The following is an 18,702-nucleotide window of genomic DNA, read 5'->3' as shown; positions in this document are numbered from 1 at the left end:
GCAGGGATGACCTTTACCATATACCAACTGTTCATTTTGATTGATGAATACAGCAGATACCAAGTATATAAGTCTTCTATTTAATTCAAAATATTTTGTAAATTTTAGACATAAACACTAATAATAAGCATTTCAGTCAAACCTGATTAAACCGGACCCTGAATAAACCGGTTTCCTGTCCATTCCGGCCGAAAATGAAAGTCCCAATTTTTCCGCTTCAAATTCTTTGTTAAAATACCCTTTGTAAACCGGACCCTGTGTATTCCGAATTCCGGTCTAATTATGAAGTTCCAATACTCTTAATTACATTAATTATTACCTGTCAAAACCGGTTTGTCTAATTAATTTCAATGATTGATATGCAATCAAAACATATTTGTTTATACAATATGGCTTTTCAGGTAATCAATTAGTCAGGTGTTAAACTGTGAACTTACAATCGTACAGTAGTGCTGTATTATTTATTTAAACATTATAAACGTGTCAATTAAACGAAAAGACACAACGAATATATCTCGGAGTGAAATTACGTTGTAACTTAGATAAACAAATTTAAATCGCGGAGTAAGAAATTTATATCGTGATTTCGAAGTCCCGGATTCCCTGTTGTGAACCCCTAAACAAATGACCTTGATAATGAAAAACACCCGGATGACAACAATCAATGGGTATTGTACACTGTACGACAACGTTTCGATAGTGATGAAATTACGTTTGATAATATTCTGGCTTTTTAATCGGCCATTCCAACATTTCAAATTAATGATCATGGAAGTAAATCGAAACTCTCGTCTGACAATCCAAAAAACGCGAGCATTATGATGCAAATGCAAACAATGAAAAACGAAGTGAAGTATTTTAATTTATCAGATATATAATTTACAATCAGAGAGAACTTTTACATGCAAAATATGGGACGTCACAAGTCATTAACTTCCGGTCAAAACGGAAACCTGAATAAACCGGCTCACCGTCCAAACCAGCCCTTTTTCATAGTTCCGTAGCCGGCCGGGTTGTACAGGTTTTACTGTACAAGTAAATCATCTAGTTCCATCATGCACATAGCTTCATGATATCAAATATTATCAATATTACTTACTTCTGCTTTTGTTCATATCTGTTCTGTATGATATACTAGGTACTCTCTTTTGTGCTAAAGCAATACCTAGGCTGAAAATAGAAAAAAAACCCAGCAAAATTAACATATCTTTAAGTACTAAAATGGTATACTTTTGTGACAAAGTATTTTGCTTATACATGTATCATTTATAGAACTTTTTTTATTTTAATTTTTCACTCCTTTGAAACATACCTCGACCAAGAATCCTTTGACTTATGGTTCATTAGTGTTTCAGTGATATTTACATATTTCGATAATACTTTAGATGCCATCAATTTCATCAATCAGTACCATTTCCCATATTTTATTGTCATTATTGATGTCATTTGTATTATTGATTTTTCTGATTCCATCCTACCCATTTTTCCTCCAGACTAATAAAAAATGTATTATCAAAAAAATTCAGTGATCAATGAAAGTTAGGTTGAAATATATAAATCTGCACACATGGTTTCTATTATAATAAACAGGGGTGTACTAAGTTTAAATTTAGTGTGACCATAACTTTTAGGAAATTTTCTTTAAACCTGATATGGGACAAATGCACAGAACTCATAATAATATATATTATCCCCGGCTTAGTACATATCTAGGATTTTGATTGGTTAATGCACGTCATTACAAAACCCATAGCCCTGGGTGTTGCTAACCCATATCCCCGGACGTTGCTAACCATTATCCCGGGGGAACTTCACGAAAGTTTTCCTTAGTTCCATGATTACTCCTTGTGAAAGATTGTATTCTGTAGATTATCCATGATGTTTGTAATAAAATGTTTAATTCATTAACGATTGTGTCCTATTATGCCGATCATTTACACTCATTTCATTAAATGCATCACTTGACTGTCATATTTTTCAAGGAATGGGACTACTGACCAAGCTATGCAAATGACCCACGTTGACGTCACACCATCTATGACGTAACTCTCACAGCATTGAGCACCAAATTTAACTCAATCCAGTTTCTCTGTCCCCGTATTAAAAACGTCTTACATTTGACTACCTGTAGGGTTCTACCAAAGGTAGTACCCTACACTCCGTAAAAAATATGTAAAATTTTCAAATTTTAATAAAACTTTTTTAGAGAATGAAAAAAACGTTGTTTTCACGTTACACTTTGTACCCGAATTTCCATAAAACTCGCCCGATTCAGAATAAGACCGGAGATAAATTTGTTATCTACGTTCATATCTGTAAGCCTCATGGTGTACTGGGGTACTTCAGGGTGTTTAAATATCCATATCTACGGATATGAACGTAGATAACTTATAATGTCCCCTTCTTTCGTTAGTCGGCATAACAAGAATACTCTCAACAGTATAGCATGGATTTAATGATAGACTTACCTAAATTCTGTCTCAGCAATTTTAGAATAATAAAAGGTGTAGTTTCTCACTGCAATTCTCTTCTACAAAATATATAAAAAAAAAAAAAAACTTCAAATAACACATGTATAAGAATTCTGCAGATGTTTAAATATTTTGATTTTACTTGTTTCTGCACTATACAAATTCTGTATGATATGCAGTGAAAGTGTGAATTTACTATTGTTAACATCAATAAATTGAATATATAAGTATTTTGCACTGTTAATACTGATAAAGACAATATAGCTAAATCTTGGTCTCATGACAGCCAGATTTCAAAATACAGAACTAAATTATTTTAAATTGGAATTAAATTGAAATTTGTGGTCTTGGATGATAACATTTCACAACTGTGATGCTTCAATAAATAACTGAATTACGAGTTACTTGAAACAATACAACACACTTAATAATATCTTTATTCTATAAATACCTTTCCAAATTCTGGACAGTTGCTATCTTCATCGTAAGGCACTTTTAATGTTAGTGTAATTGGTTCTCTTTTTTTACCTAATAATAACTTTGTTCTCATCTTAAAATAAATAATAGATAATTACAAATCTAAATTAACATGAGCTTTCAGTGAAATCCTTCTGATATGCAACTTTTAAAACAAGTGCTCTTTTTTTTTATTATCTTTCATTACAATTTTGGACACTTGAATATTGTTCTACTGTCATACTAAAAAAATATGCAGACACTATCAACATAGCAAAAATTTATATGTTTGTTCAAAATTTTCTTCAACCATGGTTAACTCCATAAAAATAACTACTGTGGTACAAATTTAATTAAGAGTCAAAAATAATGTTAATTAAGCTGAAATGTCAGTTTTTATATGTCTCATTTAAAAATGTGCAAAAAAAAAAAAAAAGTAAAATAAAAACTCAAAATAATAATCTTTCTTTCACAATAAAAGTTATAAAAGTAATGATTTATGTTTTGTAATGGCAGACAAATTATGATACACATGTTTTTGTGTTAAAGGTTTGGAATGAGATATATCATATAGCAACCTCGACATTGTACATCATATATCACCTGCTGTAAGAGTTCATCATCCTGAGAATATTCTACATCAGTGATATCAACATTCTGAAAATTGGGATGCAATTCTTGAATTTTAGCTGGATTTGGATTAAATCCATCTTCTGGATCTTGCTGAAAAAAAAGAAAATTACATTTAATTTTCAGAGAGTATTTGTTCAAGAGCATAATGGAGTTCCCTACAGAGCACAATAGGGATGGTAACATCAGTTATGGTTTCCAGTATGCTGTACAGGCCTTAAACATTAGTTCTGCTGAAGATGTGAATGAAGCAATTTCTGTGTCTGATCCTAAATTTGTAATCACTAATTCAACTCAGTTCTTAATATTGGACTCAATCTTTTTATACATTCCTTTTTTACAAAATTATCCTATGGAGTCTTCAGAATAAAATCCAGCATCAAAATATTGCTTTGCGTCCAATCACCAAATACTAAATTTTTGGTTCATTACACAGACTGTAGCATCTTGACTTGAGTGGGCTGATGGTGTATCTTTATGTCAACATCATCAGAGTACAGCGCACAAGATGCAAGAAAATACAATCAATGGGAGATAAGTCATGCAATTATTTTGTAGATACATGTATCAGTCCAGGGAAATTGTCCTACAAGCATAAGCTCAATAATACCTTTTTTTTACAATTCAAATTTTGAGTATGATAAACAGGTTACTAAATAATGTTGACTTTCCAATGTTCAAAAACACTAATGACCATGGAAAAGGTTAATCCCTTTAAATGGACTTACCTTTAAAAAGGTTGGCTGGAAGTTTGGATGGAATAGAACATAACCCTGATGAGTTACTACAAAGGCATAAGCATTTGGACCTAACTGAAATAAAACATCAAATTAATATGAATACAGGAATACATACGTAGTAAAGTTGTTAAGTATTTTTCTGTCTCAAATCATCAATTGTTTGGTATTTACTTGTTGATAATGTTGCTACTGATGCTAACAATGAAATAAAAAAGAAACTTCTTTCTCAGTGTTTTTTTTTTTATTAAAAATTTAAACTTTTTAGAAGTGTCCCAAACCTACCCTATTATATGGTATTAAATCCTGAATTTGTTGAACTGTTACATCTGTTCCTGCTACTCCTAATAGTTTACTCTCATTCTGAAATATAACATTGTGATTAAAAGGAAATGTGGTGTACACATCAAGGAGACAAAAACCAAACAAACAAAATATAAACCAAAAAGAAATTTAAAACCAATATAATTTTTGAAACAACTGATCCAAATGTTTGTTCTAAAATCTTACTAAATGACAAAAAAAAACAGAAAACTCAAGTTCTGCAGTCACATAGGTTTCTTTCCAGAGTAAACTAAATTTCCCAATCAGTAGCCTATTGGCTATTTCTATATCTTTATTATCAACAAAAAACTCAGAAGTCAACATGAGGTTGTTATTTTTTGGTAAAACATAACACACAATTTGAAGGTAAACATTACTACATGTATTAAAAAAACAATAAAATCATATAACAGGTTAAAAAAGAAAAACTATATAACTATTTTTACAATTAGTGTACCTGTATTTACAAAGGCTTATAAAGATTTCAAAGCATCAAAAACTTGAACAAACTTAACTTCCTGCTATCACTAAATGGTACTTCTATTATGTACAGTTAAAATAATTCAGTTGTACCACTTACATAATAGCAAGACTATAGAACTATTTTAACAATTAGTGTACCTGTATTTACAATGGCTTATAAAAATTCAAAGCATCAAAAATCTTAAACAAACTTAACTTCCTGCTATCACTAAATGGTACTTCTTTTATGTACAGTTTAAATAATTCAGTTGTACCACTTACATAATAGCCTTTCAAGTCATAAACTGGTGCTGCAAATGATACAATATACTGTAATCCCTACAATATACAAATAATTTCATTATGTCCAATGCTGGCATATACAAATTTCATCATGTTCAATGATTCAAAATAATGTATTTCTTAAAAATTATAACTACTTATACTTTTCATTGGATGGCACTTTTAAGGCATTTCCTTTCAAAATGCATATACAAGTTATTTCGTAGTATTGTCTCTTGTATAAGACTGTATGTTGATCTCTAGATTTTTTTGGGTGTAAACAGGTTACTACCTCATTTAAATATAAATGTATATTATACCCTGTCTTTGTTATCTGAGACCTCTGTGATATAGTCTGCATACAGTGAAGTCCATATATGATTCTTTGTTCTACTGAAAGCTAAAGGACGGCTCATCACTTTTATATATTCCTGCAAAAAAAAGATAAATTTCACATTGTATTTTTCCATATAATTCTATTTTCAAGGTGTTAACCTCCTTTTTAAAATGATTGATCAGCTCTGATTTTTAAGTCCTCAAAGATATTGCTGACATAAACTGTTGATATAAATTTCAATAAATCTGGCCAGAGATTTATGTGCAAGGCCTGCAGGAGAAACATACAGGCATTCCAAGGGGGTTAAGGAGTCCTTTATAAATGGTTAATAGTCACTGATATTCCAATTTGTCAAAGATATTACTGTTACAAACCTTTAGTATAAATTTTATAAAAGAATTGTTTTTTTTGAGAGCAGTTACAATATTGGACAGAGAGAGAAACACTATTGTTCCCCAGTGCAAAAATAGTATTATTTTATAATAGAAACTTTGATATTTATTCCTAAGATGTCTAAACATTTTGTAAACATGACATTAAAGGGAAATAATTTTAGTTGTGGTTATTACATGCAATATAATAAAATATTATTATTTCCCTTTAATATTAGTGCTTTTAAGCAATTACTGTAGACAATTCAAGCTATTATTTTTTTTCAGTAAACAAAGTAATATTTTATTGCTTATTAAAGCAATGTAATAACTGATTACTTATGAATGTCCTTTCAATAGAAGTTTCCATATCCAAATCATACTGTTTTGACCAGTGCTTCAGATATTGACCTTCTGATAAAATTTTCCCACTTATTAAGTAAGCAGACAGTCAATCAAAGGAATTGGATGGAAAGAATATTTTTTATTACACTGCACCACTTGGCTTCATACTAGCAACCTTTTAGCAAATTGGTTTTTGGCATTTCAAATAAGCACAGTAACATCTATAAACTCTTTGTTCATTAAGATGTACAGACAGATTAAGCACCAACAAAATGTTTTTCAACACTTGTTCATGAATGATGCTGCTATAAATTAACCAAATCTACTTATCTATACAGATGTTAGTTTCCAGTGGAACTTTTGTAAGGTGGAACAAATATATGTTGACATACTAAGTTTAAGTCTACAACTTAATGTAAACTAAAATAACCAACATATTTAACCTGATACAGGATGGACAATATGACAGACCCAAGAATCCTCATTATGCATGCTACTAATGTACATGGGACATATACATATAATTTTAAATCAGATTTATTCCTTGCAGATTTAAACTGTATAAGACATCATTATTTGCAAAATATAAAAAAAAAACACTCATAACCTTGATATCTGAGGCAGTGGAAAAATATGCATGCTACAGTTGAGTAAAGAAAATAATATTACCTGAACATTTTCTTGAACATCTGCTAGGGTAGATATGTGTGTATAATATCCTATAAAATAAAAAAAAAAAGCCAGTGTCTGAGTATGGTTAAGCCTAATTACAGACATCAATGATAATATGGCATGTCTCAATGCTATTATAAATCATAAATGGTGATTGTACATGATACATCATTCTCTAATAAACAAGTCACAAAGCAAACAAGCAGCAGTTCATCAGCTCTTATTTAGGTCATATTCTAACGCAAGCTCTAGATTATGAATAAAACGAGATGTGTGGTGTTCATCAGAAGAACAGCAGGGCAATACAAATAACCAAAGGATACCCATAAGGCAAAATATGGTAGACATCAACAGATAGGCATGCTTATATCATGCCAAGCTCTTAATTCCACCAAGTACAAAAAGTTGACCACAACTGTATTCAAGGTAATTGTGCAATGTTGCAAAATATAGTATATAGGAAAGTATGAAGAATAGTTGACATCAATATAAGAAGAATGTGTGTTCATAAGACACAGTTCCTAATACTTAAGCATAAAGTCTAATTAGATTGAATCAATCAACATGTATACAAGTTTTAAGTTGATGAGACCATTGTAAACTACCTAAACTGGAAAGGGATAGACTAATGGACAGATCCACAGACCAAAAGAAATTAACTATAAATATCTGTAATATTTCTATAATAATAATCAATTCTTTTTATCTAAACAAAAAATGTAAATAAAGTGAAGTAAAATGACTACCTCTATTAGCATCTGCCATCCATTTTGCATTGCGACTCTCTGATACTTCTCTTCCAATGAGAAATGTAAACACTCTGACCTAAAAAAAAAAAAGTTTGATGCAACAACAGTTCCAATGTTATATAACATGCAAGTCAAACTCATTCAAACTTTACTACAATTAAAGTATTGCCATGGTGTGTTCTTTAAGGAATGACTGTAATATTTTTTCTGTCTATGAAGAAATAACATAGAAAAATTGGTGCACACTGAATAACGCACGTAGCAAGTTATTTAACAGTGTGCACCTAATTTTTTATGTTATTTCGAAATAGACAGAAAAAATATTAGTCATTTCTTATAATTTAATTCTAAATTCCATGTTAACCCTAGAAAACCATGAAAAAACGTTGATGACGTCACGGTCACATAACTAAATTATGTCTATGGGCTGAAAACTAAATAACGTCAGCCAATCAGAAGATGCGTTACATCCAAAATTAAATTATTGTGAGATATATACTAACAATGACACAAGGCTATTTACAATGCAGCTACAAAACTATTTCTTAAATATAATTTTTATTAAAGAAGATATGAGATTGCATCATACAATAAAAAAAAAAAAAAAAAAAGAACCATAAAGGGACAATGAATAATAATCTTGGTTACTTTTACTCATTCTGAACGTAACAATAGGAAAACTTATAATCCATACTATACCTGAAATTTATGGCCTCATAGTATATACCTTTTTTAGGAATTACATGCATATGTGAGAGTAAGAGAAGCCTATCCCAAAACATTCACATATGACAAATTCTTTTAAATTTTTTTGCAATTATACTGCAGTTGACTAAAACAAATATTACCGATTTATTACTTGGCCAATTGTATTCCTGGAAAACTTTTTCATAACTTTCAGGTGCTCCATCAGTGATTAACATTAAAGCTTTGTTACAAAGTTTAGGATTTTCTGTCTGTTTTGTTTGCTTTGACTGCTCAGAATTATTGGATAAATTTGACTCCACCTGGAAAAAATAAAACAATGTTAGAATCATTCACTAACAATAAAAGTTAAGGTATTGAAGTGTACCAGTTGAGGAAATTGGTAGATTTGTAAGAAAACCTAGTTTTGTCAATCACATATGTTTAACCAGGTGTCTTTTATAACTTAAAAACATCTACCTATGGACAAGCAGGTTAATGATATAAATTTTTGTATTAATTTTTTACTGAAAATTGAATTGAGAAAGGAAAGTATTGAACACAGTCATGGTAGCCTCAAATCAGAAGTAAGAAACTCAAACAAGTAAAGTTCCTTTTGTCAATGTAGATTTATTGGAAATTGAAAACTTTAAAGCAAGTAAAATATTTTTTAAATGTTTACAGCTAATTTCCTATTGCATGTAAAGCAAAACTTTGTTTGGCTTGCTTGCTTGGTTTGTATAATTGTTTATACAAGCTTTGTAAATAAGATTGACATCTTTAAACAATATATATAGGCATAGTTTAACCTGTATATATAATATTTGAATTTAATTGGGTGTTATTCTCATGATTGTACAATATAGAAACAAAGCAAGCAAGCTAACTAAAGTCTTGCATTACATGCTTTAGGAAATTAGCTGTAATAATCAAATTATTAAACATTTAAGAAATTTTTTACTTGCTTTAAAGTTTTCAATTTCCAATTCAAATTGAACACCGCAAAAGAACTACTATTTTTCCTGAATGTATTTGAATTTGGTTCATAAGGTACAAGTAGAAGAGCATTTTCATATTGTAAAACAAGTTATTTTTAAGGAATACTCTCTTTCCCTGTAAAATTTTATTTCCAAATATTTTACTTTGTAGATTTCAGTTATAATAGGATCCAATGTAAAAGTAAAGGAATGTGGTACATGAGATCTCTTACTTGACCAGGTACCAGGATGTCCTACCACACAAGGTTGCCAGTTGAAAAATTTAAACTCAGGGTGAAAAAAGGTAATACAAAAAATAAAATTGAGAAAGGTAATGGGGAATGTGTCAAAGCGACAACAACCCGACCATAGAGCAGACAACAAAAAAAGTCTATCTAGCTCATTATATGTAATACCTCTTCAAACAGTTCAAATGCTTCAATTAAAGCTTTAGTAAAGTTAGCTTTCTGACTAGGTTTGATCTCTTTGACTTTCTCCAACATTCTTCTTTTGTTTTGCTCACTGGCATGAATTAGTGTTCCGTTAGAACAGCCTTTGTCTACATAAGATGTCTCTTTTGCAAACTGAAATTATAAACAACATTAACATCATTAATAGGATAAATGAGAAATGATTTGATACAGTTATGTGAACCTTTGAATTCAATATTTTAAGGTGGTATCTACGTAACACTACAGGGAGATAATTCTGTAAAATCAGTTAAACGTTTTAATTACGTTGTGTTTTTAAGGGAATATTAAGCTTCTCAATGATCAACATTTGTGCTTGTCAAACTGCTATATAACCAGTGTAATTTTTCTGATAAATTGTTTGGTTCAAATTTTTAAATTTTTTTATATTTTTGTCAAAGGGTCAAAGTTTATGAAAAATAAACGAGCCAAATTTGTTTTAGTCAAGGTGTTGGGTACCACCTTAAGAAAATTAAGAAGATACAAAGGGATTTAACAAACTGTAAATCAAAGAAAAGAGGATTGATTGTTTAATATTTGGTGTTGTAAAGGCCCTTTCAGCATAAATAGATTATGTCTAAAGTTTTGTATCACTATGTCCATCATTCTGCAACTATTGCAGGTTAAAAGAATATTCCTTCATAAAAGAATTTATACCTACGGTGTAACCTGCCTTAACCTACACAATGGGGGACCAGAAAAAAATGTTGGATAAAGCAGGGTGTCGGAATACTTAAGTTTTTTCTGCATGAATAGGCATATTTTGGGACCATGAAAATGTGTCGGTTAAAGCAGAATGTTAGAATACTCAGGTGTCAGATTAGACCGTTACACTGTATATTTTTTTAGGGTCATGTAATCAGTTTCTGCAAAGAACATAAAACACAAAACCAGGCCCTTTTTTTACATTAATAATGTGTTCTTGGTTGATCTATTGTAATTTTTGAAATTATATTGTTATACTTGCTTATAATTGAAAATGAATATGTTTTAGTCTTAAGGTAGCATAATACAAAGATTTTATACCTCCAATTCTCCAGTTTTAAAATGCTGTAACTCTCTTTATAATGCTTGAATATTTATAAAAGTGGTATTTATGGATAGCTAACAGATTAATGCACTGTTAGTATTATACAACAATTATGTAATCAATTCTAATGTTAACTGTGTCTAAAAAAAATGACAAGAAATTTCTACTTTCAATTGAAATTAGCTTCTTTGTGGATACCCCGAGAGGGTTGATTTTATTATATGTTGTTCCTAGAGCCATTATCTACAAAAGGGTGTCTCTGATTTCATATAGAATGTATAGATCAAATTTTACATCTAATCAAACATTATCTTCTTTTATGTGGTAAGGATGTTTACACTAATAACGGATTTATGAGAGAATGGAATATAATAGCGATAATTTGAGGCACCCTTTTGTAGCTCCTGCTGTGTTGGTTAAGATTTCGTTAAAATTTCCTGTAAAGTTATAGAGATGATATAGCTAAATTCATTCAAGTGAACTGACCAAGATGTTGCCATTAATTGCATAATAATTGATTACATAATGATTGCATAACACAAATATTGCATTCATTTAAAAGATTAATCTTTTATCTATCTACTTATACCTCTTTTTTTTTATTCATATGCAGTCTTAGAAAGTAACAGCATTTTAAAGGTTGAAGATTGGAAGTAAAAAAAAATTGTATTGTGCTACCTTAAATCAAGTATATGTCTATAGTACATGGATGCCCCACTCGCACTATCATTTCCTATGTTCAGTGGACTGTGAACTTGGGGTTAAAACACTAATTTGGCATTAAAAGTTGAAAGATCACCAGAAACCTGTGTACTAAGTTTCAAGTTGATTGGACTTCATCAAAAACTACCTTCTCTTTAATATTGATAAAAAACTTTAAACCTGAATCAGGACTGAGGGAAGAACGAAAGAACAAATAGATGAACAGCCTCAAACCTGAAAGATAATGACCCTAGGTTGGGCATAAATATCCCTTTTATATAAAAATAAGAAGTTATGGTATGATAACATGACTAGTAGATAATGCTTACATCTATAATTTGAAAATGATCTTCATCACTTAGGGTCTGTAATATTTTATCAACTGTAAAATGTGTAATCTTCATACGCAGGCCTTTCATACTACCACTGGAATCTATCAATATTATAATATTCTTTGGTGTAGTTGCTGCTTTTATGTACCTAAAATCACATAACAATCTAAATATTTTATGAATAGTTGCTGCTTTTATGTACCTCAAATGACAAAACAATCTAAATATTTTATAAATAGTTGCTGCTTTTATATACCTAAAATGACAAAACAATCTAAATATTTTATAAATAAGTCACAGTCCACATGTCCTACTGCCTTAAATCTACTGTAATCAGGACGACGACTTTATTTGTTGGATACCAATTTTCGTGGGCTTCCTGGGTAACAGGTACATGTGAACCATGAATTCAAATGTCAATGAATAAAATATTACAATAGACTTTGTATACAGAGATTGACAGAACCATGAAATCAAATATCCACGAAAAGGCTAATTTTCAGCAATCCAACAAAATTGATGCCCACAAAAATAAATGAATCCACAGTAATCCTTTGTTACACTGAATGTGCATAGCCTGTTGTATTAATGTACTGTGTTCAAACAAAAGGAGTTGAATTGAATACTACAAGATATTTACCTGAAGAAAGGTAATATTAACTGTGCTAAATGTCACATGCCTTTACATGTTTAATTTTAGTAAAATGTTTGATTTAAAATTGGTTAATATAAATACATTTTCTATGCTCTTTTAAAAATAGGAATAATACAATTATTGTCTTTTTTTCTATAAATATGTTGTATAATTGCCTTTTGAAAAAAAAATGATATTCATTTTAGCATCAGTGAATATCTGTTTTCAAAAGTCAAACAAAGGACAAGTTTGTCTTATGACAGTAATTGTATATGATTAGTTATGTGTCAAATTTGTCTAAAATGGAGTCAGGTGGCTAATAATAATATCATAAAAACCTGATCAACTAATGAACTCAGAAAGATGAAAAGATTATTCAAAGGTCAAGGCAACTACAGACTGAGAGGAAGCCTTTGTGGTCAAGTGGTATACATATTTGATTTACAATGATCATTAGCATGTCGACTCTAGAGACTGTAAGGACAAATCCAGCTTGTGGAGAGGTGTGTTTGATTGTGAGGACAAATCCAGCTTGAAGAGAGGTGTGTTTGATTGTGAGGACAAATTCAGCTAGTAGAGAGGTGTGTTTGATTGTGAGGACAAATCCAGCTTGTGGAGAGGTGTGTTTGATTGTGAGGACAAATCCAGCTGGTGGATAGGTGTGTTTGATTGTGAGGACAAATCCAGCTTGTGGAGAGGTGTGTTTGATTGTGAGGACAAATCCAGCTGGTGGATAGGTGTTTTTGATTGTTAGGTCAAATCCACCTTGTGGAGAGGTGTGTTTGATTGTGAGGACAAATCCAGCTTGTGGAGAGGTGTGTTTGATTGTGAGGACAAATCCAGCTGGTGGATAGGTGTGTTTGATTGTGAGGACAAATCCAGCTTGTGGAGAGGTGTGTTTGATTGTGAGGAGAAATCCAGCTGGTGGATAGGTGTTTTTGATTGTTAGGTCAAATCCACCTTGTGGAGAGGTGTGTTTGATTGTGAGGACAAATCTAGCTTGTGGAGAGGTGTTTGATTGTGAGGACAAATCCAGCTAGTGGAGAGGTGTGTTTGATTTTGAGGATAAATCCAGTTTGTGGAGAGGTGTGTTTGATTGTGAGGACAAACCCAGCTTGTGGAGAGGTGTGTTTAATTGTGAGGACAAATCCAGCTTGTAGAGAGGTGTGTGATTGTGAGGACAAATCCAGTTTGTAGAGAGGTGTGTTTGATTCTGAGGACAAATCCAGCTAGTGGAGAGGTGTGTTTGATTGTGAGGACAAATCCAGCTTGTGGAACCGTGTGTTTGATTGAGGTAAAATCCAGCTTGTGGAGAGGTGTGTTTTCGATTGTGAGGACAAATCCAGCTTGTGGAGAGGTGTGTTTGACTATAATATTACTTAACTTATGAAATTGGCCCAGAAATGACAGTAGGAAATATTTTGAAAAAATTTACAATATTTATGAAAATTGTTAAAAATTGACTATTAAAGACAACAACTCCTTAAGGGGTCAATTGACCACTTGTTTAAGTTGACTTATTTGTAGCTCTTACTTTGCTCTACATTATTGCTATTTACAGTTTATCTCTATCTATAATAATATTCAAGATAATAACCAACTAGAGGCTCTAAAGAGCCTGTGTCGCTCACCTTGGTCTATGTGCATATTAAACAAAGGACACAAATGGATTCATGACAAAATTGTATTTTGGTGATGGTGATGTGTTTGAAGTTCTTACTTTACTGAACGATTTTGCTTCTTACAATTATATCTATAATGAACTTTGCCCATTAGTAACAGAGAACTATATTTGGTAAAAATTTACATAAATTTACCAAATTAATGAAAATTGTTAAAAATTGACTATAAAGGGCAATAACTCCTTAAGGGGTTAATTGATTATTTAGGTCATGTTGACTTATTTGTAGATCTTACTTTGCTGAACATTATTGCTGTTTACAGTTTATCGCTATCTATAATAGTATTCAAGATAACCAAAAACGGCAAAATTTCTTTAAAAATTACCAATTGGAGGGCAGCAACCCAACAACCAGTTGTCCAATTCATCTGAAAAATTCAGGGCAGATAGATATTGACTTGATTAACAATTTAACTTCTTGTCAGATTTGCTCTAGATGCTTTGGTTTCATAGTTATAAGCCAAAAACTGCATTTTACCCCTATGTTCTATTTTTAGCCGTGGCGGCCATCTTGGTTGAATGGCCAGGTCATCGGACACATTTTTCAAACTAGATACCCCAAAGATGATTGTGGCCTAGTAGTTTCAGTGGAGATTTTGTAAAAGATTACTTAGATTTATGAAAAATGGTTAAAGATTGACTATAAAGGGCAATAACTCCTAAACGGGTCAACTGACCATTTTGGTCATGTTGACTTATTTGTAGATCTTACCTTGCTGAACATTATTGCTGTTTACAATTTATCTCTATCTATAATAATATTCAAGATAATAACCAAAAACAGCAAAATTTCCTCAAAATTACCAATTCAGGGGCAGCAACCCAACAACCGATTGACTGATTCATCTGAAAATTTCAGGGCAGATAGATCTTGACCTGATAAACATTTTTATCCCTGTCAGATTTCCTCAAAATGCTTTGGTTTTTGAGTTATAAGCCAAAAACTGCATTTTACCCCTATGTTCTATTTTTAGCGGTGGCGGCCATCTTGGTTGGTTGACCAGGTCACGCCACACATTTTTTAAACTAGATACCCCAAAGATGATTGTGGCCAAGTTTGGATTAATTTGGCCCAGTAGTTTCAGAGGAGATTTTGTAAAAGATTACTTAGATTTATGAAAAATGGTTAAAGATTGACTATAAAGGGCAATAACTCCTAAACGGGTCAACTGACCATTTTGGTCATGTTGACTTATTTGTAGATCTTACCTTGCTGAACATTATTGCTGTTTACAATTTATCTCTATCTATAATAATATTCAAGATAATAACCAAAAACAGCAAAATTTCCTCAAAATTACCAATTCAGGGGCAGCAACCCAACAACCGATTGACCGATTCATCTGAAAATTTCAGGGCAGATAGATCTTGACCTGATAAACATTTTTATCCCTGTCAGATTTCCTCAAAATGCTTTGGTTTTTGAGTTATAAGCCAAAAACTGCATTTTACCCCTATGTTCTATTTTTAGCGGTGGCGGCCATCTTGGTTGGTTGACCAGGTCACGCCACACATTTTTTAAACTAGATACCCCAAAGATGATTGTGGCCAAGTTTGGATTAATTTGGCCCAGTAGTTTCAGAGGAGAAGATTTTTGTAAAAGATTACTTTAATTTACGAAAAATGGTTAAAAATTGACTATAAAGGGCAATAACTCCTAAACGGGTCAACTGACCATTTTGGTCATGTTGACTTATTTGTAGATCTTACTTTGTTGAACATTATTGCTGTTTACAGTTTATCTCTATCTATAATAATATTCAAGATAATAACCAAAAACAGCAAAATTTCCTCAAAATTACCAATTCAGGGGCAGCAACCCAACAACCGATTAACCGATTCATCTGAAAATTTCAGGGCAGATAGATCTTGACCTGATAAACATTTTTATCCCATGTCAGATTTCCTCAAAATGCTTTGGTTTTTGAGTTATAAGCCAAAAACTGCATTTTACCCCTTTGTTCTATTTTTAGCCGTGGCGGCCATCTTGGTTGGTTGACCAGGTCACGCCACACATTTTTTAAACTAGATACCCCAAAGATGATTGTGGCCAAGTTTGGATTAATTTGGCCCAGTAGTTTCAGAGGAGAAGATTTTTGTAAAAGATTACTTTAATTAACGAAAAATGGTTTAAAATTGACTATAAAGGGCAATAACTCCTAAACGGGTCAACTGACCATTTTGGTCATGTTGACTTATTTGTAGATCTTACTTTGCTGAACATTATTGCTGTTTACAATTTATCTCTATCTATAATAATATTCAAGATAATAACCAAAAACAGCAAAATTTCCTCAAAATTACCAATTCAGGGGCAGCAACCCAACAACCGATTGACCGATTCATCTGAAAATTTCAGGGCAGATAGATCTTGACCTGATAAACATTTTTACTTCATGTCAGATTTGCTCTAAATGCTTTGGTTTTTGAGTTATAAGCCAAAAACTGCATTTTACCCCTATGTTCTATTTTTAGCGGTGGCGGCCATCTTGGTTGGTTGACCGGGTCACGCCACACATTTTTTAAACTAGATACCCCAATGATGATTGTGGCCAAGTTTGGTTTGATTTGGCCCAGTAGTTTCAGAGGAGAAGATTTTTGTAAAAGTTAACGACGACGGACGACGACGGACGACGGACGCCGAACGCCAAGTGATGGGAAAAGCTCACTTGGCCCTTCGGGCCAGGTGAGCTAAAAATGGCAAAATTTCCTTAAAATTACCAATTTAGGGGCAGCAACCCAACAACAGGTTCTCCGATTCATCTGAAAATGTCAGGGCAGATATATCTTGACCTGATAAACAATTTAACCCCCATTTCAGACTTGCTCTGAATGCTTTAGTTTCAGAGATATAAGCCAAAATCTACATTTTACCCCTATGTTTTATTTTCAGCCATGTCGGCCATCTAGGTTGGTTAACCGGGTCATCGGACACATTTTTCAAACTAGATACCCCAATGATGATTGTGGCCAAGTTTGGTTTAATTTGGCCCAGAGGAGAAGATTTTTGTAAAAGTTAACGACGACGACAACGGACCCAAAGTGATGAGAAAAGCTCACTTGGCCCGAAGGGCAAAGGTGAGCTAAAAAGGATTACCAGTTTGTATGTTTACCCTAGAAGTCATTTTCTGCATATTGTTTTAAGTTGCTGATTAATTGACATGTACCAAACATTTCTATCTATTCACGTTAATTCAATGTAATAGGTTAATTGCTTACCAACTTCTCATTCTACAATCAAATGTATCAATTCTCCCATCTGTATTATTCTTTGGCCATTTAATTCCTGTAATAAACAGAACATCAATGTAAAGGAATACCTATTATTCTTAAAGGGGCACTAACAATGAGATATACAAAAAATCTAATATATTATTTTATTTGCTCAATCATTAATGAAATGCACATAGTGAAATAATAATTGGCTTTAAGCAGCCAGTATGATTCAATTTTGTCAAAATAAGCTGAAAAACACTGATTATGAATTATTTATTTGCAAGTGAATAATTCAACCTCATTGAATCAGTATTCATGTGAACTTTAATTTAAACCCTTAGCTTGAGATGGATAACACATGAATTGTATGTGTAAAGTTATTTAAAGGAAAAGAATGTCAACATTGAAAGTGAAATAAAGGTAAATCATTTGATTGACTGATTCGATGCACAAAAACTCATTCTTATACAGGAAAAACGAGGATAAACATTTATTTTTCATCTGTAGTATGAAATTAAATGGACCTAGAAAATTCAAACAGCACAATTTTTTTTTAATATATTCATAACTATATTTATGTTTACATTGATTATATGGTCATCAGATGTCTTTAGAGGTCAACTCGATAATTAATTAGATGCCCTCTCGACTAAAATACACACGAAACGAAACTATGTATTTTCATGCCCGTGCTCTGTTTTAGCCTTTTAACAATTTGATACATGTTTTACATTGTTATAAATGAAATATGAGAATTTGATTAAAATCTGTGAACATGAATTTGACACCTACTGCCCCTCTAACTATCTTCCTGATTATTAAGTTTACTTTTATTTTAAATTATTTTTCTTAAAAAATGTGCATTTAGATTTCAAACTCTAATATCAGATTATTACATAGGTTGAAGTTCATGACACAGTTAATAAAAGAAGCAATACTATGGACAAACCTGGATAAATTCTGAAGAAACCATCTGAACTACAAAAGTACTGCCATTTAGATGATTGGTCAGTATTGTGATTTTTCTGGAATTGTCCATCTAATGTATGTGTCCAGTTTACTCCATTCTGAATCTCTGGAGCTTAAACAACAAATGTGATCCAAAATCTATACATACAGTAATGGGTACATGTATTATCA

At 31.8% G+C, this 18,702-nt stretch overlaps 1 protein-coding gene across 2 annotated transcripts in view; it reads right to left on the bottom strand.

The window, feature by feature from the left end:
- The window catches only part of LOC139512135 (voltage-dependent calcium channel subunit alpha-2/delta-3-like), a 121,815-nt gene that overhangs the window by 32,458 nt on the left and 70,655 nt on the right, over window positions 1–18,702 (bottom strand). For both annotated transcript variants that reach the window (XM_071299546.1, XM_071299537.1), the window contains exons 6-20: window positions 18,512–18,643; window positions 17,566–17,632; window positions 12,029–12,179; window positions 9,914–10,081; window positions 8,685–8,843; window positions 7,834–7,912; window positions 7,085–7,134; window positions 5,683–5,793; window positions 5,363–5,419; window positions 4,580–4,657; window positions 4,286–4,369; window positions 3,531–3,650; window positions 2,923–3,021; window positions 2,469–2,530; window positions 1,100–1,170 (exon numbers count right to left, since the gene is read on the bottom strand). In XM_071299546.1, the coding sequence (XP_071155647.1) occupies window positions 1,100–1,170; window positions 2,469–2,530; window positions 2,923–3,021; window positions 3,531–3,650; window positions 4,286–4,369; window positions 4,580–4,657; window positions 5,363–5,419; window positions 5,683–5,793; window positions 7,085–7,134; window positions 7,834–7,912; window positions 8,685–8,843; window positions 9,914–10,081; window positions 12,029–12,179; window positions 17,566–17,632; window positions 18,512–18,643 (1,488 nt within the window). The remainder of the gene's footprint in view (window positions 1–1,099; window positions 1,171–2,468; window positions 2,531–2,922; window positions 3,022–3,530; window positions 3,651–4,285; window positions 4,370–4,579; window positions 4,658–5,362; window positions 5,420–5,682; window positions 5,794–7,084; window positions 7,135–7,833; window positions 7,913–8,684; window positions 8,844–9,913; window positions 10,082–12,028; window positions 12,180–17,565; window positions 17,633–18,511; window positions 18,644–18,702) is intronic.

The sequence above is a fragment of the Mytilus edulis genome, chromosome 1 (genome assembly GCF_963676685.1).
Source record: "Mytilus edulis chromosome 1, xbMytEdul2.2, whole genome shotgun sequence".
Classification (NCBI taxonomy): domain Eukaryota; kingdom Metazoa; phylum Mollusca; class Bivalvia; order Mytilida; family Mytilidae; genus Mytilus; species Mytilus edulis.
Note: the sequence above shows the minus strand (reverse complement) of the source record. Positions and strands in the feature narration are given on the sequence as shown.